The sequence below is a fragment of the Lepus europaeus genome, chromosome 5, assembly GCF_033115175.1.
Source record: "Lepus europaeus isolate LE1 chromosome 5, mLepTim1.pri, whole genome shotgun sequence".
Taxonomy (NCBI): Eukaryota; Metazoa; Chordata; class Mammalia; order Lagomorpha; family Leporidae; genus Lepus; species Lepus europaeus.
This window is the reverse complement of record NC_084831.1, coordinates 148614201-148636382: the sequence shown is the minus strand read 5'-3', so window position 1 is coordinate 148636382 and position 22182 is coordinate 148614201. Positions and strand designations below refer to the sequence as shown.

At 42.2% G+C, this 22182-nt stretch overlaps 1 protein-coding gene across 1 annotated transcript in view; it reads right to left on the bottom strand.

Annotated features, from left to right (window-relative positions):
• Positions 1-22182, bottom strand: part of UBE3C (ubiquitin protein ligase E3C) — a 125722-nt gene that overhangs the window by 28112 nt on the left and 75428 nt on the right. Inside the window, exons 16-18 of the mRNA XM_062192930.1 lie at positions 20735-20832; positions 18931-19063; positions 17645-17892 (exon numbers count right to left, since the gene is read on the bottom strand). Coding sequence (XP_062048914.1) covers positions 17645-17892; positions 18931-19063; positions 20735-20832 — 479 coding nt within the window. The remainder of the gene's footprint in view (positions 1-17644; positions 17893-18930; positions 19064-20734; positions 20833-22182) is intronic.

Below are 22182 nucleotides of genomic sequence, written 5' to 3'. Positions count from 1 at the left end.
CTGTGGCATAGTGGGTAAAGCCACCGCCCACAATGCTATCATCCTGTATGGACACTGGTTCAAGTCCCAGCCACTCCACTTCTGATCCAGATCCCTGCTAATGTGTCTGAGAAGACAGCTGAAGATGGCCCAGTCCATAGGCCCCTGTACCCACATGGGAGACCAGGAAGAAGCTCCTGGCCCCTGGCTTCAGACCGGCCCAGCTCTAGCCATTAGAGCAACTTAGGGAGAGAACCAGTGGATGGAAGATTCTCTCTCTTGCACTACCTCTCCATAATTCTGCCTTTCAAATAAAAAAATCTTAAAAAAAAAAAAAGAACCAAAATTCTAGAACAGACAATTAAGGTTTGAAATCACAGCATGATTATATGAAATGGGAATTTAAGAGCCAAATCCTTCACTGAAAATGGAGGTTGACAAGTGCATTCCACACAGTCAGACTGTCTCGTGGCTCTGCAGGCCACGTCTGAGTCCAGGGTGCTGGCTGGGCGTTCCTGTCTCTGAAGGCTCTAGGAGGATTCCCCACTGCCTCCCTCAGCTCCTGCGTCTCCGGTGATGGCTGGTGTTCCCTGACTCGGGGTGCAGCGCTCCACTTCCTGTCTCTTCATGTGGTTTTCTTCTGGTTGTATGTGTATCTGCTTTATGTCTTAATCTTTTCTTATCTCAAAAAGACAATGGTCACCAGGTTTTTGGAACCCACTCTAATCCAGCACGACCTCATCTCAGCACGAATACATCTGCCAAGACTCTATTTCCACATGAGGCCACATTCACAGGTACAAGCTATTGGGACTTGAACATGGCTTTCTTGGGGTCACAGTTCAATTCACTCCTGACACACCACACCATCTTTGTCACAGCTATTCCACCTTCCCTTTCCAACACAAAAACAATCACAAGGTATGAACAAATGCAAATGGTTGGCTCCAAACGTGGATTTTATGTATTTTTTACATTTCAAGAAATTTTGGATTTTAATGCATGATTACAAGCAGTAAGATACACAAACAGCTTGATGAATTTCTATGTTTGGTTATACTTGTATAATCACTACAGATAAAGATACAGAACCATTAAACCCTGGAAAGTTCTCTTGTCCTTCCAGTCAATCTCTCTCCCAGTTTGCTTTCACCAGAGAAGTTCTGCCAGACCAGATCTTTGTTAAGTGGAATTACAGAGTACGCATGTTTTATGAGCGTAATCTGGTCTTGTTCCTCTTTTATTTTATTTACTGCTGTGTACTCTCTCTAACTTTTCACCTGGTGGTAGGCAAGTGAATTATTTACAGTTTTTGGTTTTAATGAATAAGGCTGCTAGGACCAGTCATGGACACACACACACACACACAAATTTTTTTTCAGTATATACTTAAAAGCAGACTTGTGGAGAGCAGAAGTGTTAGGCATATAACTGTATTAGACCCTGCCCAAGCTGTTTTCTAAAATGCAAGAACCTTTTTTTTAAAATTACCACCAGCGATGTAAGAGGGTTCCAACTCGCCCACACCCTCACTATGACTGCTACTGCTGTTGTCAGCCTTCCTAATTGCAGTCATTCAAGCTGGGTACAATGGGGTGTCCCACTGGGGTTTTAATTTATACTTCCATGACAACAAAAGCCATTGGATTAAATCAAGTGTTGGCATTATTGTATTAATCTCCAGACATTCCCTAGCAAAAGAAGGTGGGAAGTAAAATTATACAAGGTTTCCAACATAATGCCAGGGGCTCACCTGATATAATAAACACTCCAATGGCCTAAGGCTATTAATCCAAAAGGAATCAGAAATGCACTGCAAAATTTGCAAAAATATTCTTAGTATTTTATTCTAACAAATTGACTTGGATGCTAGAACAAATATTTCTTGTCAAAGTTTATTAATAACGATTCTGGTTATTATTTCTTTTTTATTTATTTATTTTTTAAGATTTATTTATTTTACTTGAAAGCCATAGTTACACACAGAGAAAGGAGAGGCAGAGAGAGAGGGAGAGAAAGAAAGAGAGAGAGAGAGAGACAGAGAGAGAGAGGGAGGGAGGGAGGGAGGGAGGGAGGTCTTCTATCCACTGGTTCACTCCCCAGATGGCCATAACAGCTAGAGCTGTGCCGATCTGAAGGCAGGAGCTTCTTCTGGGTCTCCCACGTGGGTGCAGGGGCCCAAGGACTTGGGCCATCTTCGACTGCTTTCCCAGGTTACAGCAGAGAGCAGGATACGAAGTGGAGCAGCCGGGTCTCGAACCGGCACCATTATGGGATGCCAGCACTGCAGGCAGTGGCTTTACTGGCTATGCCACAGGTCTGGCCCCTGGTTATTATTTCTTAAATGTACATGATGTCTAAGTAACACCATGCTGAGCACATAGTAGGACATCAGTTATCTTAATTTCCATTTGCCCTATCTGAGCATTTCCCTAACTTAATGTAAAGAATGAACCTACAGAAACTAGCAGGAAATTTGGATTTCCTTTACAAATGCCATTATTGTTAGGATATCTAATCTACAGAGAGACAGGTATTTATAGTGATCCTATGAAATGCTCTCTCCACTCTATTCTCAGGTCAGGCAAGAAGTATCCCCACGTGGTAGTGAAAAACTTGGGGCCTAGTTTTAAAGTAGACACCCTCTCTGGTTCTCAAAAACCTTGCTCGAGAGTTCCTCGGACTCAGGACTTTTCAGCGGCCCGAGGGACAACAGGAAGGACAAGACAGAGGACGGAGGATGGATGATGCCCATCTTACACATCACTATGATGAGATCTGCTGTAATGCATCCAGAGCCACTTTATCCCACTGTTTTAAGATGCAGTGCTATTATGCAACTCATGAAATGCTGCAACAAAAGCTTCAACAGAAACTTCAACTATGGGGTAACCATTCATTTGTCAGACTGTCAACTCAGAAGTCACTCTTCCAACCAAGAGACCATCACCAGACCACATCGCACACAATACACTTGAGACTTGAGGTCTGGTAAGGCAGATCTGTGTGAATTAACAAACCTGCGGCTCAAGAGCACCCAGGGGGCCAGGCCTTTGCGTCTGCAATCCCGCAGCAATTGAGAAAGGAACTCTTTCTAGGAAGACCGCGGTGCTCTTTGCCAGGTAAACTGAAGTGTTGCAATCTTATGCTTTTATTTCTGATGTGAATATTAATGAGTACTCAGTTAATTTTGGAAAGACAACAGAAGGAAAAAAAAAGTATTTCTAATGAGGAAATGAGTAACAAAATGGCAACTAGCATTTGGTCATCTACTGACAATATAAAGAGCTGTTTTGAAAAGCCACAGTTTGCTTAAAGTTAAGAATGGTTACTACTATTAACCTAGAGCACTTATAAAGACCATTACTTCTAAGTGAATGATGAGTTCAAAGTCAAGAACAACATCCTGCATAAAACCACATGATTGATTCCAGGTGTTGAAGAAAAGCCCTCATTTGTACAGGGGACTTTAAAAGTAAACTGGAAGTGTAAATCATGCTATGTTCAATATACAAGGTCATTGTTTGCCATTTCTGCATTAGTAACAATAAACCAGCAAAATTCTTTTAAATGTATCAGAGCTACCTGCATTTTAAACAGAAATCCCACTGTGACTCATAAAATGTAAATGCATAGGTATAATTTTTTACAGAAGGCAGGTTTAAGCCTTCAGAGCATTTAATATACAAGCACTAATAAATGATAGCACTAAAAACTATGATTGCATCAGCTAAATGGATTATAAATTAAATTTCCATAATGTATGCAACTGAGATACAAATGTAAGCATAAATCAAGGTATTTTCCAAACACAGGTTAATTACACAACTTCAAAAACGGCCTATTTTTTATGCAAAATAATCTACTTAGCATTTTTCACACTGGCTTTAACTCTCAGTCATGCACCACGCTTGTTCCTAGAAGCGTATCAATAACTACTTGTCATGAAAAAATAGCAATAGGTATATGGAAAAAACCTATAACGTATTTTTCAACTGTCTGTCTCTTATGAGTGTTTATAGCTCGAAATTGTGCCAAAATGATTTGAAATAAAAAGGATTAATTATAGTAGAAGCCTTTTAATATAAGTGAGTGCAGTCGTAGTGCAATTAATGCAGATTGTGGCTCTATCAGGAGAATAAATGTGAGGCACACCACAGGCCACTTCTGTTTGCTGCCAAATAACTTCAGTAATTTACTACATTAAGAATCAATAAAAAAATAATGCTTTTCAAATGCATCCCTATCAATCTTCAGGTAGTTCTGAAGTGAACATTTATAACTTAATCTAAAAACTATATAAGAAAAGATGCCTTGCTTTAAAGCCATCCTAATGAGCAAGGAGATAATTTTAATTATTTCAAATCATGCTAACCACACATAGCTTAAAAAATAACACGTGTGGGGAGGCGTTTGGTCTAGCAGTTAAGATGCTCACCCTCCATATCACAGTGCCTGGGTTCGATTCCCAGCTCCCGCTCCTGACTCCAGTTTCTTGCTAACGTGCACCTTGTCAGGCAGTGGTGATGGCTCAAGTCACTGGGCTCCTGCCACCCATGAAGGAGACCAAGTGCTAGACTCAGCCGCAGTCCAGTCCTGGCAACTGTGAGCGTTTGGGGAATAAGCCAGAGGATGGGAGCATTCTCTCTTGTGCTCTCAAAAATACATTTTTTAATAAACACATTTTAAAATGTAAAATAAGGGCTTTTGAGTATACTAATAGTAACATACTATTTAATAGTTATGCTTTAGAATTACTAATTAGATGTTGACACACACAGTCTCTTGCTTGGGACCACTAGTGATATGGTAACTCTGAGCTCCTGCCAGGCAGGTAATACACCCGATCTTTAATGTATCAGTCCAAGCACAACATATGGTACCATTCACTTAACAAACATCCGCTAATGCATATATGCTAGGGACCACTTTAAACACTGGCATTTAGCTTCTAAGAAGAACACGTTTGCAAAGAAAAAAATCCTGTAACTCCTCTGTCCTCCCGGCCACCTTGACATTGAATTAAATGTCTGTGTTGCCACACAGTGTCTCACTTATATGACCATGACCTGGGAGGACACTGCGCTCCCCAAGTGCGGACTGCGACTCCACTCACTGCTTCTTGCCCTGCTCCGCCAAGTGCATTACAGCGCTTCTTTAAATATCAGAAGGGTTGAATGCAATCACTTATTCATGACTCAGCAAATGAGCAGAGTCTAGCTGCTATTTGAAGAAAACGGAATAACCCAGTGGGCACCCTTGGAAACCCTGAAATACCACCCAGGTTGTCAGTACTGACTTCCTAAACCCCAGCAGGCAGCACCACCGGACCTCACTTGTGCTCCCACAGGTAAATCGGCACTACCGAGTGGCCCCTTCTCCTCTTACTCAACTTTTCTTTTCTGTCAGAAAACCTGTAGGAATGCTGGAGGGGAAGGGGGGGGGGGGGAGTGAAGATGCAAACATCACTCCTCACAGTCCATTTTCTCACTGGATGCCCAGAAACCAATCCACAACACGAACATCGTCCCAACCAGCGTGGACGCGACCCTCACTCTCGTCTCTGGCTTCTGGTCCACAGCTCCCAAATTCCGCCTCCCAGAGAAATACACTTCCCTGCTCACCAAAATACTTCTAGGAGAGCAAAACGCAAACACACTTACATCTTCAGGACCAAAGGGTTTATCAAGGAAACAAGCCCACATTCTCATCTCTCCCTTCAAGCAGCAGATATCTGAGCACCTCTGACATTTCTGATACCTCTGCTTCTCAAAGCCACAAGAAGTTAAGAAAACACGGACGTCCAGTCTTGAGTCATAGAACCAAGAACTATCTTTAGTAAGCAAAAGGAAACATCTCCCAGGTTTAAAATTCTTCCATCTTCCAGGAGAACAAAGCCTTAGCCTTTAGAAATCTGCTACACTGCTGTCTGTGAGGGCACTGCGCCCTTTCTGACAAAGCCACTCAGCACTAGTGTGTCTCCCCAACACGCCTCCCAGCTTTGCAGCGAACAGACCCGTGAACTCCAATCTATCCCGCCTGCTTCCTCCTCTAACTCCTTTACTGTGGGCTGTATCACAGTCACTACAGTACAGCTTTATTGAGATACGATCCACATACCTTACACTTCACCCACTGAAAATGAAATCATCAGTTCCTATTATGATCATAGCGTTGTACAATCAGCTTTTGAACATTTTCATCACCCCAGAAAGAAAACTTACACCCATGAGCTGTCGCTCCTCATCCCACCCAGCCCTCGGCCGTCACTCGTCTGCTCTCTGTCTCTGGATTCCCCAGTTCTGGCCAGGTCCTAAAAATGCAGTCATGCGGTATCCATCATTCTGTGCCTGGCTTCTTTCACTTCCCAATGCTTTCAAGGTTCATCCATGTCCTAGCATGTGTCAGTGCTTCATCCCTTTTCGTGGCCGGGTACCCCACTATACAGATGGACCACTTTTTGTTTCTCCATTGTTCAGCTCTTGGGCCTTTGATGAACTTCTACCTTATGGCTATTATGAATAATGTTGCTGCTAACATCTGTGTATAGGTGTCTCTGTGCACTTATGTTTGCTGGATCAAAATGTAGCTAATTCTTTGAGAAACTGCCGGACTGTTTTCCAATGTGGCTGCAGTATTTTACATTCCCATAGCAATGCACAGGAGTTCCAACTCCCCCACAATGCTCGCACTGTGTTGGAGTGGGTAAAGCCACCACTGCCGCTGCCTGCAGTGCCAGCACCCCAAATGGGTGCCAGTTGTAGTTCCAGCTTCTCTACTTGCGATCCAGCTCCCTGCTAATCCACTTGGGGAGGCAGTGGAAGATGGTCCAAGTGCTTGGGCCCCAGCACCCACGTAGGAGACCCAGAAGAAAGTCGAGCTCCTCGCTCCTTCCTTTGGTCTGGCCCAGCCTAAGCCATTGCAACCAAGTGGAGAGTGAACCAATGGTAGGCAGATCTGTCTCTGTAATTCTGCCTTTCACTGTTGTTCTCTTCCACACCCTGATGCCACTGTGAATATAGGTGAGGTAGGATTCCTTTGTTTCTCACCGCCATTTCCAGACTATACTTCTCCACCTCCCATCTAAGATTCCCTGGGCTTTTGAATCACAAGCATTGAGCCAGGGCACCCCTGTACCTCTGTGGACGTCACTGCCTCATTTCAAGACTTCAGTTCCCATAGTCACCATATCTCCAACACAGTCTTGTTCTACTCTTGGGTGACTTCAGTGACCCCCAAGTGATCATCATTCTGACATCCTGGCTGTTCTTGTACTCCAATAGGCCATCTGTTCTTTTGGTCCTATCACCAGGAATTCAGCCCCTTCCATAACTTTAACCACTTCCATTCCCTTCCCTCCTCTGTACAGTGTTCCCTGAATTCCCTCAACTCCTCGGGCTTTTATCTCCAATTCAGCTTCTCTTCAGGTCTCCATTTATGGAATAACTTCCTCCTGAATAGCCTGTTTTATAGGTTGACTTTTTTTTTCCCATAAGAAGTGGAGAGGATGCCTCCCACCGTTTCGTTCCCCAGATGTCCATAACAGTCAGAGCTGGGCTTAGGCCAGGAGCCAGAAACCACCCAGGGTCTGGGTGGTCTAACAGCAGGAAGCTGGAGTTAGGAGCCGGGGCTGGAGCCAAACCCAGGTAGTCAGGTATGGGATTCTCACTGCTTGCTGAGTGCCATCCCCCAAAAGCTGGCTTTTGTTATCATTCCCTACACTCCGTTTGCGTTTGCGCTCCACTCATCTTTCTTTTATTTACATGGTTAAACACACAAAAAACAACAAAAATAAAAAAACCATGTTTCATTCAATCAAACTCTTCCCGTCCCCACCCTAGTCAGATGCATAACTGATTATGGTTGAAGAACAACAACCTAACACGGTTGACTGGTCTCATCTCACTTAGGATCTGACCTCAAGGAAGTCCTGGGCTAAGTGGCAGTCCTATTCCATTTCCCTAGTGCAGCACTTCTCACATTTTAGTACGCATGAGTCCCCTGGAGGGCTCGGGGGCCCACCTCTAGAATTTCGGATTCAGTAGGTCCTCAGGTGATGCTGCTGGTTTGGGAACCATCCTTGGAGCACCCTCCCCTCCCCCAAGCCCATCATCCAAAACAGACACCACCTCACTGATTTCTCATGCCCTGCCTGTTGCAGCTTTGCTCCGGGGGACTGCCCCCACCCCTGTACCTTATGGCACCGCTGGTTCAGTAATGATGCCACACTGTCCTCACGGGTGCTGGCCCTCTTGCCAGCAGCAACTCCACTAACTGATTTCCAGAGCACATACACGTGCTGTTATTCCCCCCGTCTTTAAGAGGAAGCTCTATTTGCCCCACGTCCTTACACAACACTCTAACAGCTTCCTTAGTTCTTCGCTTAGCTTCCTTTATATCTACCTGCAGCCTACTGCAGCACCATGTCCCAATCACAAGTGCACAGCTCAATTTTCACACGAACACACTCACGTAAAAGCACCCAGTCCGCGACACAGAAATTGGCACCCAGAATTCCCTTAGTGCCCTCTTCCAGCCACTGCCCTCCAGGGAGCATCACCATCCTGCCTTACAAACACATCTGGTAGGTCTGCCTATTTTTTGAACTTCCAGGCAGTCTTCTGTGTCTGTTTCTTTCACTCAACACTAGGTTTGTGCTGCTCACCCATATTTTGAGTAGCTGTATTCTACTCACCTAATAGTTCATGTGAACATTCCATAATTTATTACTCATTGTACTTTGGAAGGGCACGTGAAGGGTTTCCAGTTTGGGAGCTATTTTTTGTTATTATAAACATCCTTACACATATATTTTGGTGAACACATAGACACAATGCAGTGGGGGTACATCTATAGATACAGGGTAGAGGATACAAATACTCTCCGTGTGAATCTCTACGAGGATACTGCTGTCACTTTTAGTCCACCTGGTGAGGCTTTGCCTTCATCACTCCATGGAACTGTCCACCCTGCTAAATGACATGGCCACTGCCCAGTCTTGATATTATTCAAGCTATTTTCTACTATCAAATGACATTCATCCCTCTCTTTCCCTGGAAACACTGCTCTTGTTCTGTGCTTCCCTGGTTTTCCTTCTGTCGTTCGAGCTGCTTCTCCAGAAGTCCTGCTGCTACATCTCCCCTCATTCCCTGAACTCTACACCCCGAATGCCTTGGGACGCTGTACTTCAGCTCCTCTTCATCTCCAGCTACACCTGCTCCCTGAGTGACCTCACCCAGTCTGGTGACCTTAAATTCAATCTGAATGCTGATGGCCAAGTCTAGATATTGCCCCTTAACCCCAGGCCTATATATTCACCCGCCTATCTAAAGGCTCGATGTGCACGTGTCACAGTTAATCACAAAATTAAGGAAAACCAAACATCTGCTTATCTGTCCCCAGCTTACACAATAACACCGCCATCCTTCCAGTCTCATAATAAAAACCGTGCAGTCCCTTTGCCTGCTTTGTCTCCCATCTTCATATCTGATTCTTCAGCAAAGCTCCTTGAATATGACTTCTCCCCACCACTAATGCCCAGGACTAACACACATCATCACTCAACCTGAATGACTGTAATACACCTAGCTGACTTCCTACCCAGCCGAAGCTATTTATATCACCAAAGCTAAGGAGAGCCATTAAAACATAATTCAGGTCAAGTCCTCCCTCCGTCGATAAACCCAGGAATCCCCACCTGGTCTGTCCACTTTCCAAAGCTGATCAAGTTTAAGAATAACTAAGCTCAATATTTCATTTGGTTTGCTTTTCCTAAAGTCACATTTACTTAACCTAAATGTTTAAATATTTTAAAAGGATCTAAATGAGTGGTATCTTATTAGATATTTACTGTCCTTATTGCATACACAAAAAAGCTAAGCAGTGAAAAACAGCAGACTTCACATACGACCAGTAAGACTGTTTCTAATTTTCATGTGACAACTCTTAAAACTGTTTCATTTATTTATTTTCATTTTATTTGAAAGGCACAGTGACAGAAAGAGAGAGACAGAGGAGAGAGATCCTTTTCTGACTCCCCCCCAATGCCAACAACAGCCTGGGCTGGGCCAGGCGGAAGCTGGAAGTATTTGCACCATCACTGCTGCTTCCCAGGAAGAATATCAGCAAGAAGCTGGACGGAAGCAGAGTCGCTGGGACTGAAACCCGGAACTGCAATACGGATGCAGACGTCCCCAGGGGCGACCAAACTGCTGCCCCTCAGGTGACAGTCTAACATGGCTCAGAAAGCGGAGAACAGCCTCCGCGGAACACTGACCCGTTCTCAGGAATTCAGATGTTTAACTCTTGCTTGTGAGTGCCTAAAAAATAAACAGGGGTGCGGCTGTTTGGCCTGGAGGTTAAGACGCCAGCGTCCAATAGGTTTGATGCCCCGCTCTGCTCCTGACTGCTTCTCCAGGGCAGTGATGGCTCAGGTGACCGAGTCCCATCATCCACCTGGGTACCAACTCACAACTGGGCCCCAGCAAGGAGGTATCACAGGCATGCAGGGAGTGAACGAGCAGAGGGGAGCTCGCATTAGCTCTCTCTCTCTGTGTTTCTCTGCCTCTCAAATAGTAATAAATAAAATTACATAAAAAACCCTCCGATCTTAATTTACAAGAAGGATAACCTCCAGATCTATTAATACTTTGTTTTTAATGTGAAAGGATATAAACTGTGACTATTAGTATGCTGTAAAAGCAGGTATGGGGGCCAGCACTGTGGCATAGCTGGTAAAGCCACTACCTGCTGACCCCAGCATCCCATATGGGGTCTTGGATGCTCCACTTCTGATTCAGCTCCCAGCTGCTATACCTGGGAAAACAACGGAGGGTGGCCCAAGTGCTTGGGCCCTTGTAAAACTCATGGGAGAAGCATAAGCTGTTCTTGGCTCCTGGTCTTTGGTCTGGCCCAGCTCCAACTGTTGTGGCCTTTTGGGGAGTGAACCAAGGGACAGAAGATCTCTCTTTCTGTTTCTTCCTCTGTCTCTGTAACTCTTTTAAATAAATAATATATATATATATATATATTTTTTTTTTTTGGACAGGCAGAGCAGACAGTGAGAGAGAGAGAGAGAAAGGTCTTCCTTTTGCCATTGGTTCACCCTCCTTAACAACAATAAAAAAGCAGGTACGACTCTCAGAACAGGCAAAATTCAAATAAAGCAATCATCGGTAAATTATTCTCTTTAACTTCAAGAAGTAGGTCAGTAAGAACAAACTCATAATGAATAGTCCACTGCAGACAACTGGGAGATTCAGAGCAAGTTTCCTCGTGAAATTTGCTGATATCAACGTAGAGAACAGTCTTCATATTGCCCGGAAGATTCTGTGCTAAGCATAGCACGACCCACTATCTGTTGAATGTTATGTTTACAAAGTCTAAGGGAAAACATACGTCGGTCTGAGAGATGAGAGCACTAGTCCTCTACCAGTCAAGCGCAGAAGCCCAAGTATACTATCTCATTACGAGCTGAGCTGAAGGTGCAAAGCGACATACTATAATAGAGGAACTCTGCCACCCACTTCAGGGACAAAGGAAATTTAAATTACTAATATCCTCCTCAGCAAATTCAGTGTGCATTTACTAAAGGAACTCTAATGATAAAGAATAAATTTTTCTAACTTTTGAAAATGTCAAGATAAACTGTTAACTGTCAATATTACACTTTATGCACATTAAGTGCATACTGAATTCTACTGAAATACAAAATTATAAACCATGCTGAAGTTACACAATCTGTTAATTAAAACTTGCAAATATATGACCAAGATGTTATCAAACAATCTGATTTATTGGTATTCTGTCCCAATTAAATCAATATTCTGAAGCAAGAAAAAAAAAGAGCCATTTTCAAATAGAATTCAAATATGATAAAGGATTTACTTCAATAAATATTCTGAACTTAATTGGCTTAAATGGACCTAGGTGCTTCTATCAGTAAAAAAAAGTTCAAGATGACATTACCACATCCTTGAGCTGTTTATTTATTCCCTGTCTGGATCCTGATTTACAGGCAATAAAATGCAATCAGGATCCACACCAGGAGCAGGAATCATCTGCTAATGGAACTTTTAATTGAGAAGTGACCAGTGACATGAGGTAATTCTTCCTATGTAGGATCACTCTTGAAGACCTCTTTGCACTTTATCACAGTAAACAATCACTAACATATGCATTAAGGAAAATTTGAATACATTATGACCCAATAAATATCATAATCAATCAATACACAATTTTCTTCTCTTAAAGATATAATGTGCAGGTACTACACTATTAGTGCTATACTATTACACTTACTTAGATCTGGACAATTTTTAGTATGTTGGTACAAAGTTTAACCATTTGTAATCAGACACGTTTTCGAAACTGGTACTCCCTTGGGAATTCCCATGCAGCAAGTATGCAAGGAAAGTCTTAAGTATGTGGAAATAAATTAACAAACGAAGTATGTCTAAACTTCATAGTTTTAAAAATCTCATTTTTGAGAGAAACACTCAGATTACAAATTCTCCTCCCAGGAATCTATGTGAAATATATACATATTGCAGAGCAGAGGAGTAACTGCAACCCACCGTCCTCGGCCCTCCTGAATCTACCATACTGCTAGACAAGGAGACATCAGCTTCAGAATCATGTCAGTCATGGGCAGAGGGAAAAAATGTTTATCCTCAACAGACACATAATTACTAATATTTACATTAATCAAGACAGGGTGATTTACACGTTTACAATGAAATATTTACAGATACACACAATTTTAATAAGATTCAAATAATACAAATAAAGTTAACAATATCTTCTGTTATTGTACTGAAGTATGTATGTGAGAACCACCCACTCCATTTACAGAGTATTTCATGTTAGTTTAGCAAGATAAAAGCTCACCTTTACCTTTATTTATTATTTTTGTTGTTATCAATTTGGAAGAACTGTGGGACATACTTTTGAAGATTTTTATGCAAGGAATTATGAAACTTTTCTCCTGTAAAAGAAAGTGAAACTGATTCTCGATAAGAAGACTGTGTGACAATCAGTAAGGAGATGTCATTTGACTACCCAGATCTAAACTGGGAGATGTTGCATGTCTTAAAATTAATTACAATGAGAAGATGTTCTGCTTAAAATATATGTTAAGGAATCTAAAAAAATTTAAAAAATATATGTTAAGGAATCTAACATCAGAGTGAAGTCTGAAATTCGTCACTGCAATAAGGTGAGTCTAAAGATACACACTGTTACGGTGTATATGACAGTCAAGTCAAGTTGGAGCCCATTACTAAACTTGTAGAACTCTTAAAATCTGTATTATCAGTGATATTAAAAATTTGAACAAACAAATATTAACTTGGCCTGTAATGATGCATCTCACAGATATTCAAATACGGGGGAATTACTTTATTGCCACGATGCACTGATTTTTTTCCCACTATTCTTCTTTTAATTAGACCTGGTGTTCTATTAACATTTATCATTAATGAACAGACACACACCACCACCTGCTTATTACAAAGCTACAGTAATCCAAATAGCATTGTTGGGGCCAATGCTGTGGTGCAGTGGGTTAAGCCATGGCCTGCAACACCAGCATCCCACGTGGGCACTGGTTGGAGTCCTGGCTGCTCCACTGCCGATCCAGCTCCCTGCTAATGTGCCTGTAGAAGGCAGCAGAGGAGGGCCCAAGTGCTCGGGCCCCTGCACCCACAGGGGAGACCTGGAAGAAGCTCTGGCTCCTGGAGTCGTCTTGGCTCAGCCCCGGTTGTTGAAGTCATTTGGGGAGTGAACCAGTGGATGGAAGACCTCTCTCTCTCTCCACTTTTCCCTTTCTGTATCTCTGCCTTTGAAATAAATAAATAAACAAATCTTAAAAAAAAAAAAAAAAAAAAAAAGCCCACCAAAAACAATGTTGTACTGGCATAAAGCTAGACATGGAGATCAACGCTGTAGTATTGCTAGTTACATTTACGGTCGACTAATTTTAGACAAGGAAACCAAGCATTCCTACCTCACAGAATCCACAAAATAACTCAAAATGCCCTCAGCGCCGCAGAATCTACTCCTGCAAGGCCGCCAATGCCACTCATCACTTTCTATCTTTGCTTAAGCTTCATAATCACACTGGGCAACGATTTCTACCCCTCACCCTCAATATATCTTCATTTCTAAGAACCTTCCTCTCTGACTCAGCTCAGGCGCAGTCTTGTGGTTACTTCCCGGGAACACGCAGCCCTCGGGCTGACACCGCCGGTGCGCGCCATCCCTCTACCTGCAGCCACCCAGCAGGGAAGGCTCACAGCCCCGGTCTCCCCTCCTCACCAGTACAGCCAACTGCCCGCCTGTCTGTGCTCTACGCCCGCGCACAGTCACAGAGCTGCCCCTGCACCTGTGCTCTAGTACTGCTCAACACTGCTGCCCTAAGTCACAACGGAGGCTTAAATCTACACGAACGAAAACTAAACCAACAATGGGACTGCCTGCCCTCATCTCTCCAGCACCAGGGGTTCTCTCAGACTTACGCCTTACCACATCATGATGTTCTCTGCTGGGTCTTTGATTGGGTCTTAACCACTGGGTCCCAGATCATGGGTTTCTTAGCTGCACAACGCTACCCTCTATCTTTGAAAACCAACCTACTGGCTGGCGCCGTGGCTCACTAGGCTAATCCTCCGCCTTGCGGCGCCGGCACACCGGGTTCTAGTCCCGGTTGGGGCGCCGGATTCTGTCCCAGTTGCTCCCCTTCCAGTCCAGCTCTCTGCTGTGGCCCGGGAAGGCAGTGGAGTGCTTGGGCCCTGCACCCCATGGGAGACCAGGAGAAGCACCTGGCTCCTGGCTTCGGATCAGCGTGGTGCGCCAGCCGCGGCAGCCATTGGAGGGTGAACCAACGGCAAAAAGGAAGACCTTTCTCTCTGTCTCTCTCTCTGTCCACTCTGCCTGTCAAAAAAAGAAAAAAAAAAAAAAAAAAAGAAAACCAACTACCAACCTGCCTTGCTTTCCCGGACCTTGCTCTTCCTCTGGAGATCCTCCCTCTCCTTCCCTTTAGAGCTGAACTTTCTGAAAAGGCCACCTAAACTTGATCAATCTCTACCTCCCATGTCCTTTTATTCATCACAAATAAAACTCATTTTTATCATACCACTCCATTAAAAACATCACCAAGGACAACCCAAATGTCCACCAACTGATGAATGCATAAGGAAACATGATACATAATATGCTGGAATATTACTTGGCAATAAAAGGAAATACAGTGCTGATCAATTCTACAACCTGGAAAAACTTTAAACATATTACACTAAATAAGACAAGGCCATATACTGCTAGGATTCCATTTATATGAAATGGCCAGAATAGACCAGTTCACACAGACAAAAAGTAATTTGGTATTTGGCTGAGTGGAACTGGTGATGAATATTCTAGAATTGATTGTGGTGATGGGTGAAATGTGAGTTATATCTCAATATAGCTGTTAGAAACTAATGAAACCAACGAAAGCTAGCTGATGAACCCAGGGGGTACTTTCCACTTATCTTACTTGGCCCTTCTTACAGCAAGCATGGCACGACTGAAATGTGTGTCACCCTACAACCTACAGTATGTATCAGATTCTGAATTCAACTTTGACCCTATCCTCTAAAATCTACCCACCTCACAACATCAAAATGTAGATCTGTACCCCAGTAAGCTTTCCATGATGCTTAGTTCATCACTTACTTCCTGGAGCAGGGGCTGCAAACATTTCCTGTGTAGGGCCAGACAGTAAGTGCTGAAGCTTTGCTCAGCTCTCCAATGGAAAGAAAGCAGCCAAACACACGATGCGAGTAATCAGGAGCGGCGCTGCTCAGATAAAATCTTTTTATAACAAAAAATAGGCAGGCAGACTTGTTCTAGTGGCTGTGGTTTGCTGGGCACGGCTTTATAGTAACATTTCTTGTCAATTTTTGACTTTTGGAAGCTGTAAGTATTGTTTGCAATCCTCGTGGCACGATCTAATCTGTCTCTAGCAATGTGTTAAAGACTGAATATTAAGTATCAGGTACAAGGCTGAGCAATCACGCTGGCAGGTAAGACGCCTGTGTCTCTCATCAGAGTGCTTGAGCTGGATTCCCAACTCTGATTCCTGCCTCCAGCCTCCTGGTAATGCAGACCTGGGAAGCAGTGTTGATGGCTCAGCCGGCTTCCTGCCATGCAGAGGAGAGGCCTGGGTAGCATTCCTACTTGCTGGCTCTGGCCCCAGCCCAACCCCAACTGTGGGCATTTGGACAGATGGGAGATATCGGAGTCTCTTTCTGTCTCTTCAAATAAATCATTTTTGTGGGGGAAAAAAAAAAAAAAAAAAAAAAAAAAAACGTCAGCAAAAAGCAATTAAAAGAAATATATAGCAGGCATCTATCTTCCAGTATTTTAAAAATATAGAAGAAAATGCACTCTAAAGACCATTCAAAAATGAATGAATTCCCCCCAAATACAAAAAACTTTAACCTACACATACAATATACCAATGATTCATGGATAACACATTGGTTTTATTTAATAATAATCTTATTAGTAGACATGTTCTGTGCCAGATATATGTAACAAATTTCTACCATAGTATAAAAAATACACCTAACTCCTAAAATAAATACTTAAATAATTTGGGAACAAAATCTTCGGAAAGTAGGTCCAGGTAGTCTGGTAGAACCAGACTCAGGCACCATGAGGGCAAAGCAGAAGGCGAGGATAGCAAAGACACGCGTCTCACTTACAGACCACGTGAGCCATCAGGAGACCTGGGAGCGGAGTGAAGTATTCTCTGTGTGCCCTTACACTACAAGGCATCAGAATGAGTTTCTATGTCAGACAGTAAGTTTGGGGTGAAACCTTTTCAGTCATTATCATGAGAAACTGGCAGTGTGTGTGAATACTTGGGGGATCGTACGTCTCCTCACATGCATCATTCCATCATACAATTCCCTTTAGTGGAATGAATTTGTTCAAAGAAAAATCAAGAATCATTAATTTTCAGTGATACATGGGGACAACGTAATGATTTTTTTCCCCACCATTCTGAACAGCTGAGGCCATATTCAATTCCTGATTTTAACGGAGTAACTGCTACCGACATTTTTCTGGTACTAGCAATTATTAACATTAAAATTACTTCACCTGCAAAGAAGTTAACAAAGTACAACAAGCAACACAACCCTGAAGTAACAAAGAAAAAAACAGCAGTTTTTTGCAGGAGATCTGACTGCCTGGCATACTCACAGGCTGGGAAGCAGCTCAGAAATGCCAGGGCTGCCTTCACTATCCTTACCTTGTCCCCTGTCTGAACCGCAGTGAGCACTCTGAACATTTCACCATTAAATACAAAGTTTCCCCTAGTTACAAGTTATCAATAAGACCAACTGTGAGTAGCTCAAAGATATTTAGCTACTGATACCTATTCTAGCAGATGACTATGGCAAAACTTGCATGAACAATATGTTTCCTACATTTTTCTATACCACATCAGTAAATTCTTTGGATATGTAATGCACAATGATGAACTGTAGTTATTATGTAATTAAATACTATTCAGGGTTCACCAAATTACTTTACCATGAAAATTAAGCATAACTATAGAGAAACACAAGATGCCAGTGCCTCTGGTCTGACAGCTATGTTTATGTAAAGGCTACTTTACCTTTCCAAGCATTCGGCCTAGGAAGTAGTAATGTCTGGCAAACGAATCTCCCACAAGCATCTGGGCAGCCGGGTTGGGGTACAGAAGGCCCTCATTAGTAGTCTTAAAGAACCCCTGGTTAGGGTTAAATCCTGATTTCAGTAGTTCATTTAAAAACTCTCTGAAAATACCACCACCATCAATGCCAGCTTCATCCAGGCCATGGGCATTGAGCAAATGCACACGGATCCGCTTTTTCAAATCAGGCTCTGTTCAAAAGAGGAGGAAGGTAAGGAAGAAAGGTGTTAAAAGAAAGCAATAAAGTAAAGGAAGCAGAGTAAGAGTATTCGGGACATTTTAATACATGACTCAAAACTGTACTGATACTAAAAACAGGTAAGGACATAGACTTAAGATTTTTCTCAGAGCTTATAGTGGAAAAAACATAAAGCAGTTCTTTTACATGCATGTACCAAAAACGAAGGTAGGAGAAAGATGGGTGTTTGGGAAAAAACAGAATTATTACCCTTATTCTAAAGATAAGGTTGAAGAGAAGGGGAGTAGAACTGAGGATATAGAATGGTACTGTAATAGATCATTATTACCAAACAAAATATATGAAGGTGCCAGTGAAGTTAACATTACAAAGCCCCTGGGAGGCGGAAGATACAAGAATTTTAATGAGAATCTGTATTCCAGAACCTATATGATCTTTCAAAAGCTATACTGCTGAAAAGCAAGGAGGGTGGGGGAATTACTGGTTCTATGATTTGCTGCAAAGCTTAAATTTCTAAAAATTACAAAGCAGCTAGATTTCTCACACAGACATTCCTAACTAAACAGGAACAGCAAGCCCCTTGGACTTGCTAGCAATGAATAAACGGGCCTTCAATATAGGTGCCCATATGGGATGCTGGCCCTGTAGGTAGCAGCTTTACCCGCTACACCACAGTGCCAGCCCCCACCTTGACCCTAGCTTCCTGTTCTAATGGGCTCCCGGGCAGGCAGAAGGTGATGGCTCAAGTAGTTGGGTCCCTGCCACCCTCATGGGAGACCTGGATTGGGTTTCCACTTCCCAGCTTCAACCTGGCCCAGCTCTGGCCATTGTGGGCAGAGTGTTGGGTAATCAATCAGCAGATGGAAACTCTGTCTCTTTAATGAATAAAACTAAAAACCAAAAACAGAACACCAAGTCACTGTGGATTCAGATGATGGATGCTAATTTTTTTTATGATCACCATCTTCTAGAATAATTTCCAGCGCTTCCCTCCCCTCCATCATATGCATATGTACAGAATTATATATACCATTTTCTGGGGAAAGCTTGTCATAAGCATCTTCATAAATATAATTTCTTCTTATTGTGACATTAATTCCATCCAGAAATGGGCCATCTCCTTGAACTTCTTGCTTATCTGCATAAATCAACCTTTGAAAGATCTAACAAATAGGGAAAGTTCTGGGGTTATTAGGAACAAAAGACTTTCTGTTATAAACATAATCAAAAGGAAAAGATGCTAAATAAATTTCAAATAAAATCAGAAATGATTAAAAAAGCAGAGAGAGAGAGACTGACAGACAGACAGACAGACAGACAAATCTTTCATCTTCTAGCTCACTCACCAATTGCCCTCAACACCATGGGCTGGGCCAAGACAGGCCAAAGCCAAGAACTAGAAATTCCATCTGGGTCTCAGATGGGGGTAGCAGGGATCCAAGTACTTGAACCATCACCTACAGCCTCCTAGAGTCTACAATAGCAGGAAGTTGGAATCAGAAGTAAAGCCAGGACTTAACACCAGGTACTCTGATATGGTATGCAGGTACCCTAAGTACCCTAAATAGTATCTTAATTGTGCAAAATGTCCACCCCTAAAATATACTGTAGTAGCCAAGATAACAAATATTTATTTTATAGGTACATGTATAATATTTAAGTATTTCTAATATCGCTCCTTTTTTCCATTACACAAATTTCAAAAAATCCTATGCTATATTTTCATGTACTAATTCTTAAAAAAAAAAAACCTTAGGCAATAAGGGTTAGAAGGCCAGATAGCTTTGTAAAATGCGCATACCAGTATCAGTGGGAATGTTTTCATGATGATCAAATTAAAAATTTTTGACGTTAAAGATCCAGCAGAGGGAGCTCAGGAATTATGCAATACCGTGTGTGTATGAATGGTTTTTAATGAAGTACCATCAACAGCTTCAAAAGAACTCTAGGGACAAGCAATTGGCCTAATAAGATGCTCTCATCCCATTATCACAGTGCCATGGTGTGATTCCCAGCTCCAACTTTCTAACAACGTAGATGTTGGGGGATTGCAGGTGATGACTCAAGCAGTTGGGTCCCTGGGAGATCTAGAATGAGCCCCTAGCTCCTGGCTTTAGTCCTGGGCATAATGGGTATTTGGGGAATGAGTGAGTTGATGGGAACACCCTTGGTCAGTTTGTCTGTCTCTGTATCCATCTCTAAAAAATAAAGAAAAAGAAAAAGGGAAAAAAAAAAAAGCCCTGTAAAGAGAGAGCAAAGTCCTACTATTACCCAAGAATAGAATCCAGCGATTTTCAGAAACTTGCTAAGTATACTTATTAAATACAAACAAAACATCTTGAACTAAATTTGGAAACAGATACATGTAGACATTTTTGTATATTTGTCAAAATCACCAGCCATGGAATATAAGACACGCATCCATTTCTTCACTCTTAAAAAAATAAAGTAGTGCTTGTGATAACTACAACATGAATCTGCAGAGCATATCTTTACCAAAATATTCTATTTCTAATAATAATGCAGAATTTATTAATCAGAGAAAGAGGACTTCATACTCCGATTACACGAAATCTGCAGTATAAAAGGCTTTTCAATTAGTTACAACTAAGAGAAAAAAAAACACATTCTGTTTGTATAAAGAAATATTTTGTTGGATTTAAAAAAATCACTGTTAGCTACTACATCTAATGAGCAAAATAAAACTCTAGAACTGACTTGCCACTAGGTTAACCTTAGAGACTGTTTCTGTTGGTGTGCTAATTTTTTAAAACCAAAATAGTAACTGACCTTAAAATGCAGTGATTTAACCAATAAAGAAGGCACCTGCATACCTTCACGCGCTCCTCAAATGGAACCACAAATGGCAGCTCCGTCAGGATGGCGAGCTGTCTTTCCTCAGACACAGACAGTGGTGGGGACTCCAAACCCACTGCAATGCATCAAACACGCAATCAGTTCATCCGCTCGTTCCTTCCCATTTCCACTGCCAGTTACCAAGGTCAGGATTCGCCCCTAAATCATTATTTCATTAATGAACGCATGTTCTAGCCCCCCCGAGAGAGAGCGGAGTGTGGCACAGCAAATTAGTACTTAGCTTTTTCAAACTCACATCAAAGATGAGGAAAAAACATTAAGATTTTCATAAGTTTATTAAAAAAACTTTTACTATGACTCCATTTTATGCTCTGTATACAAGTGAAAACCAGAATATACAAAATGTATTTTATTCAAGTATTCTGAACTATACCACATATTTATTAAATGGATCTACTGACTGCCAACCATGCTACTAACTAGAATCTCATCAGTTTGAACATCTCTAACAGCAACTGAACCCAAGGAAACTGGTTCTTCCATGTGACAATTTACAACTATATTTATTTGTTAGCTCAAGTTTTTTAAGTGCATGGTTATTTGTGCAGAAAAGACCATATTTTCTCTTTATAGCTACCCTTCCAAAAGCCCACTGGGCTCTGAATTCTTCAAATATAATTTTATTTACAACCACAAAATAAATTTATCCTGGCAGTTGAAACTTTTATCATATAAAGTCAATCAGCAGGAAACTAAGTATAATAATTGACTATTTTAAATATCAGTCACTGAAAACACCAATCCAGAATTACTTTTTCTAAATTAAACGGCTCACTGTCCCACCACTGGCAGGTACTGGGGCAGATAATGCTGCCCCTTCTTGGTTACAAACCCCAGACATGGATCAGGCTCTGCAGTCATGAGGTGAAAAGGCTGTAGCACTGTGTGGTGAGCACAGCAAAAGTATATCACAGCATGGGGTCCGGTGCTGTGGCACAACAGGTTAAAGCCCTGCCCTGAAGCACCGGCATCCCACATGGGCACTGGTTCAAGTTCCGGCTGCTCTACTTCCAATCTAGCTCTCTGCTATGGCCTGGGAAAGCAGTAGAAGATGGCCCAAGTCCTAGAGCCCCTGCACCCACGTGGAGACCCAGAAGAAGCTCCTGGCTCCTGATCGGCACAGCTCCAGCCGTTGGGGCCAATTGGGGTGTGAACCATTGTATGGAAGACCTCTCTCTCTCTCTCTCTCTTCCTCTCCTTCTCTCTTTCTCTCTCTCTCTCTGTGTAACTCTGACTTGCAAATAAATCTTTAAAAAAAAAAAAGAAAGAAAGAAAAACATAGCATGTTTCCATCCTGGCAGAGTTGGATTACTGAGAAGTTATAAGATGAGCTAATATATTAACATTGCTTGGAATCAAAAGGACAAGAGCATCAAATTGCAGAACCTATCATCCTTCTAATATT